The 5811-nt window shown below is 38.8% G+C and overlaps 1 protein-coding gene across 3 annotated transcripts in view; it reads left to right on the forward strand.

Annotated features, from left to right (window-relative positions):
• Positions 1-4795, forward strand: part of Synpr (synaptoporin) — a 312429-nt gene extending 307634 nt beyond the window's left edge. For all 3 annotated transcript variants that reach the window (XM_031345205.1, XM_031345216.1, XM_031345227.1), the window contains one exon: positions 3140-4795. In XM_031345205.1, coding sequence (XP_031201065.1) covers positions 3140-3397 — 258 coding nt within the window. In that variant the 3' untranslated portion in view covers positions 3398-4795. The remainder of the gene's footprint in view (positions 1-3139) is intronic.
• The last annotated feature ends 1016 nt before the right edge of the window (positions 4796-5811 follow it).

Genomic DNA, 5811 nt, shown 5'->3' on the forward strand with positions numbered 1-5811 from the left:
GAGAGAGAGAGAGAGAGATAATAAATACATATTTTTTTCCAAAAGAAAACTGCTTAGACTGACCTTAACTCACTTGGCTCCAGTTACAAATGTCTGGTTGAGAGCTACTTATTGGCCCCTCTGGGGTCAAGTGTCCACCTTAGTCTTGTCAATTGTAGCTAAGGTCTTTAGGCATTGTGTAGTCAAAGGATGGCTCACAGAACTCACCCTGCTGGTCAAGTGCAAGTTCTGAAGAAGGAGCCATGCACCCACTATGATCTGTGATCTCTACAAAGAAAAAGGTCGAGAAAATAAATATTTTCTACTGTGGTAACAAAATTATTTTCTTTGACATTTGTCACTTTATGGTAGTGAGGTATGTAGACATTATAGATGCAGGGGGATCTTGTTAAGGATCCTGGGAAAAGCTTCTGGATTTAATTACTGTAATGGTAGAGTGGGATTCAAACTCTCCTAATGCTGTTACTACTCAAAAAAGCTATAGACACAGTACTAGCATAGTTTTCAAGGATAGTCCTGGCTCCACAATGAAACAGATGTCTGCCTTTATGAACAACAAATCAGCTTTCTAAAACCTCTGTGTTACCATCTGAAAACTGTAGACAGTTTTATAACAGACTTCAAGCCTGGTAACAGAAGAAAAATCCAGGGAAAAACACTTAGCATGCTGCCCAGTCTGGAGATGCAGGATAAGGATTACCTGAAAGCTTCTAGAACTTGGCATTCATTTCTTCTATAGTATTAAAAAAACAGTACAGAAAAAAAGGCTGCAATATCTCAGTTTTTATCCAATCATCACGAAAATAACTACACTTTGTCCATAATTTCTACTTTTGCCTTTCCAGCTTTACTCCAGGTAACTTGATCATCATCTTTATGGATAACCACATTTTACCTCTCAGTTCTTTCTCATGCTATGCACAGGCTTATATCATCTTTCTGATGTCCTCATATCTGAGCTTAAATAAAATCTCTTCTGATTTCAAGTGGAACAAATAGCAGGTTTCAAAGACTCATGTGTTCCAAAATGTACCAGCCAGTGGGGATTTTTGATAGTTCCATAATGATTGTGACAGGAAAATGGTGCTCCTTGCACATCTCCAGAGGATGCTCTGTGTTCTTAATTTTAAGTTGGGTCCTTTAAAAGACTGAATAGTAGGAAGGACATGGAGAATGACCAAGAAAAACAAACAGATAGAAACACATTTCTAGGCAGAGCCATCCCTTTATATCAGAAGACACCATTTAATAATTTTTGAACCATATGTTGGAATAGACTTACAAACATGGAATTAAATCAAGATATTTTTTAAATGGAAAATATCCTAGTGACTGCACATATGATATAGATACCCTGTGTAAAAGTTTTGTTGGGGATTAACTAATTTGTTATAATTAAACAACTATTACAGATGATTTATTTATATTTCATATCATCACTGGCAAGCAACCTAATGCTTAGGTTAATGTTAAAGAAAATAAGAATTTCCAATGGAAAGCAAAGTAGCAGGGGAAGGAGCGTAAAGCAGAGAGAAAAGGTGCCTTGAGCATTGGGAGTCTACGGTTATTGTTTCTCAAAAATATGTCCTCACATCCAAAGACTCCTTCCATTTATGCAATGGTGATAGTCAACTAAACACAATTGATGAACTACTATAGAATGTGATTCAAAGTCTGGTTTACCATTTAGTGCTTACTAGTGTGTCCAACTTTATATACATCCACTTGAATACTCTCAACTATTCCACAAGTCAGAAATACTACCTTCACTGCCATGTCATTCAGCTTGCTGTCAGGTGGTGCCATAATATACCTGGTGTTAAAACATCGGAATTCTTTAGTAATACCCTTGGTCTAAAGCCTTCAGTCTCTGCATGTTGAGAATGCTAACATTACAAACATACACACACATACACACAAAGAGAGAGCGAGAGAAAGAGAAAGAGATGACACATCAGACTAACCAAAAGGACATTTTAACTAGACAATGTCATGCTGGAGTGGTAACCAAATATACTCTAATGTCACCAATTTGTGTCATGCTGTTGTTGCCTTTCTCCCATAGGGTTGTTAGAATGCAGTGTCTCTTACCATATAACCAATGACTAATGAATAAATGATGTATTATGAAATTAGTACATAAGCCCGTTGCAATCACAAACAGTTCTGCCTCCACCAAATGCCTGACCCTGAGGAGGCAACACAGGTCCAGTGATTTACCAGCAAGGTTCATGATAAAAAGATAAATTTGCATAGGAAAGCCTCACACCTATTTTCTTTTTAAGATATTCACTCTTCTCTGTATCCTGCACTCCACTCATAACATGCTCTTAGCATTTACTTCTGAAGGTGAGAGGCAGAAGCACAGCCACACAGAGACTCCGCTACTATGTATGCAAACATGCATGTGCTCATCTATTCCCTGTACCATTGCATATTTGGTGCTTTTCTGAACCAACTCATTTGGACAAGCAGCACCTTTAGCCCTAAATAAATGGAGACCTTATCAATTAATGCACCATTATTCAACTGAAAATACTCAATTATACATGACTTGACTATTACCTTATACAAATTAAGAGTGTCTAATTTGTGAAGATAGGGATGGCTTTGGTGAGGACTTGGTCTCTGGAGCAGACAGAATAGAGTTGAATCACGGATCTAGTACTTACCAAGACATGTGACTTTGAACAAGATGATTTCTTGCTGAATTTTGTTTCTACATTTTAATATAGGCACATAATATATAATAACACTGGTCTGTGTCTTAGACTAAGGGAATCAATACCCTTCGTGTAGTGTCTGGCATATAGAAAATGATTAGGATTCCTAAATCAAACAGTGGTCCCAAGGAAAAAATTTAACCAGACTTCAAATTTAAAGCAAAGGCTCATCCATGGCACTGTGAAGAATTCCTGTGAACAGGCTCATCTAAAGTCCCTGTCCAGTCCTTTTTGTTGTTGTTTTGTTTTTGTTGTTGTTTTGCCCGACTCTCCTGGAACTCACTCTGTAGACTAGGCTGGCCTCGAACTCAGAAATCCGCCTGCCTTTGCCTCCCAAATGATGAGAATAAAGACATATGCTACCACCACCGGGCCCCTGTCCAGTCCTTTAACCACTTGCTCTGATTCTCTTTCAGGTCTTCGGGTTTTTGAACTTTATCCTCTGGGCTGGAAACATTTGGTTTGTTTTCAAGGAGACTGGCTGGCATTCCTCTGGACAGAGATACCTTTCAGACCCCATGGAGAAGCACTCCAGCAGCTACAATCAAGGCGGCTACAATCAAGACAGTTATGGGTCAAGTGGTGGGTACAGCCAGCAGGCGAGTTTGGGGCCAACTTCCGATGAGTTTGGCCAACAGCCTAGTGGTCCCACTTCCTTTAACAATCAGATATAACTGAGTATCTCCCAAATTCTTCTGGTGATAGCATTACCACCTTCCATTTCAGTAGCAGAAGAATTTTTTAAGAGTTTCAATCAATTATTAATGCAGAGAATGTTGAATGTAAATCAGAGATCTGTAGTCATTAAGACAGAAAGGCCCAGGTGGTGATAAATGGTACTTAGAGATGAGATGTCATAAGGAGATACATTATTCATCACAGATGGGTAATTAGAAGCACCTTGTTATATATACAGATTCTTTTATGGTCGTTTTGTATGTGTGGTAAAATAGTAGAAGCATTTGTAGCTTAAAGTCTCTAGTACGTAATGTGTATAGAGTACCTTAAATAGTATAGAGTGTTCATATGTGTTTTGATGCAACAGATATTTTACTGATTTCTAGAAGACTATTTGATGAATCACATCATGCATGCATTACTATTTTTTAGTTTAGGCCATTTAGAACTATAACTCTGTTTTAGATAATTATTCTCTACTGTTTTCACTTGATAAAACAATGTGTGATTTCATGCATGAATAAGCATTTTCTCACACAATAAATGTTTGGCTGTATTTCTAGAGACTTTTCAGTTTGCATCATGGGTTTGTTAAGTGAGTATTTAAAGACATGTATGCATGTCTTTGTAGACTTTGCAAGTTTGTGTCTCTGAATGCATTAGAGCTAAGGTCTGGGAGGTTTCCCTATTTGTAAATAGTGCTGTGTAAGGTGACTGCCCAATACTTATCTGATTTGCTTAAGTAAATATTTACATTCCTGTAACTTTCTATGGTGTTTTGTGGATCTTATCTTCTGAGCCATGGCTGATAACCCCTAAAGACTCTGTACTTGTAGAGTGGCATTTTCTTTGCATCTGAAGAGGCAGATTTGGACACCATAGGTTAGGAAGTATTAAGAAATGAGCTATACCATTCTATGTGACCAGTCAAACATTTACTTTTGTTTATTTTTGAAGCTAATATATTGCTCATTCAATTGTAAGAAATCTCAAATTGTAGCTTAACAGAATTACTAATTCTGTTTAACATATACATAAATTAAGAATGGCTTCCCTCTGTTACTCTGCTCCCAATGAGGGTTCTCGTGAAACACTCTACAGAACATATTCATTATCAAGAAGATACCAATCTTCATTTCTTTATTTTAACTCAATTGAAATAAGAAGGCCCAATAGAAAGGGCAAGCTAAGCATCTGTGCTTCTAGATAAAGTTGTAACTGATGTGCAAATTGTTTGTAATGTGTGATCTGTAATGTTGGAAGCAGTTTACCACAGAATAGCCTGTGTCTTCAATATTATCTGCAACTAGTTTCTTAAATCCTGTTGTGTACTAAATCCTGTATTGTGAAATCTATTTGACCTCAATAAAGCTATTGCATATAAACTGGCTGAACAATGTAGAGTCGTAACTATAGGGTCTTGTTGGCTTTAACCATGAAAGAATAAAGGTTAAATGCAATGCTTCTAGCATCCTTGTGCCTGTCTCCTGCCCCTCCCACACACACAATCGTTTTTATTTCCATCTTTTTTTAAAATTGGATATTTTATTTACATTTCAAATGCTATTCCCTTTCCTGATCCACCCCCAGAAACTCCCTATCCCATTCCCCCTCCTCCTGCTTCTATGAGGGTGTGCACCCACCCACACTCCCACTCCCACCTCCTGCCCTCGAATTCCCCTACACTGGGGCATCGAGCCTTCATGGGTGTGGACCCCCTCCCCAAAGCCCGGACAGTAAACGCAGCGCTGCCCACTGTTGAACGGAACCGGCTACATTCAGAAGCTCCACCCCCATTGAGCAAGAAGGAAGTAACTGATTGTACTGTTACACTGACGTAGTTTGGGGGAAGGATTTTGCCCCAGGTATTTTACCTGTTGCGGGAACAAAGGAGAATTATTATTAAATTCAAGATGACTGAGTGACCAGACTTCGTGTCGTCTAATGTTTTACTTTTCCCACGTGGGTACGGTATCGTATGGCTAGCCTATCTCTTCTTCTCTTTCAATCTCTTCCTATCTATTTATTACTCCTATTACCAGAAGAACCCTTTATTTTATTTACGTTGGCACTGGCTGCCAACACATGGGACCAAGAGACTCTTCTCCCATTGATGCCAGACAAAGCCATCCTCTGCTACATATATGACTGGAGCCATGGGTCACTCCATGTATACTACTTGGTTGGTGGTTTAGACCCTGGGATCTCTGGTTGGTTGATATTGTTGTTCTTCCTATAGAGTTGCAAACCCCTTCAGCTCCTCAGTCCTTTCTCTAACTCCTTCATTGGGGACCCTGTGATCAGTTCAATGGGTGGACCTCTGTATATGTCAGGCTCTAGCAGAGCCTCTCAAGAGACAACTATATCAGGCTCCTGTCATCATGCACTTTTTGGAATCTACAATAGTGTC

The sequence above is a fragment of the Mastomys coucha genome, unplaced genomic scaffold (genome assembly GCF_008632895.1).
Source record: "Mastomys coucha isolate ucsf_1 unplaced genomic scaffold, UCSF_Mcou_1 pScaffold10, whole genome shotgun sequence".
Lineage (NCBI taxonomy): Eukaryota > Metazoa > Chordata > Mammalia > Rodentia > Muridae > Mastomys > Mastomys coucha.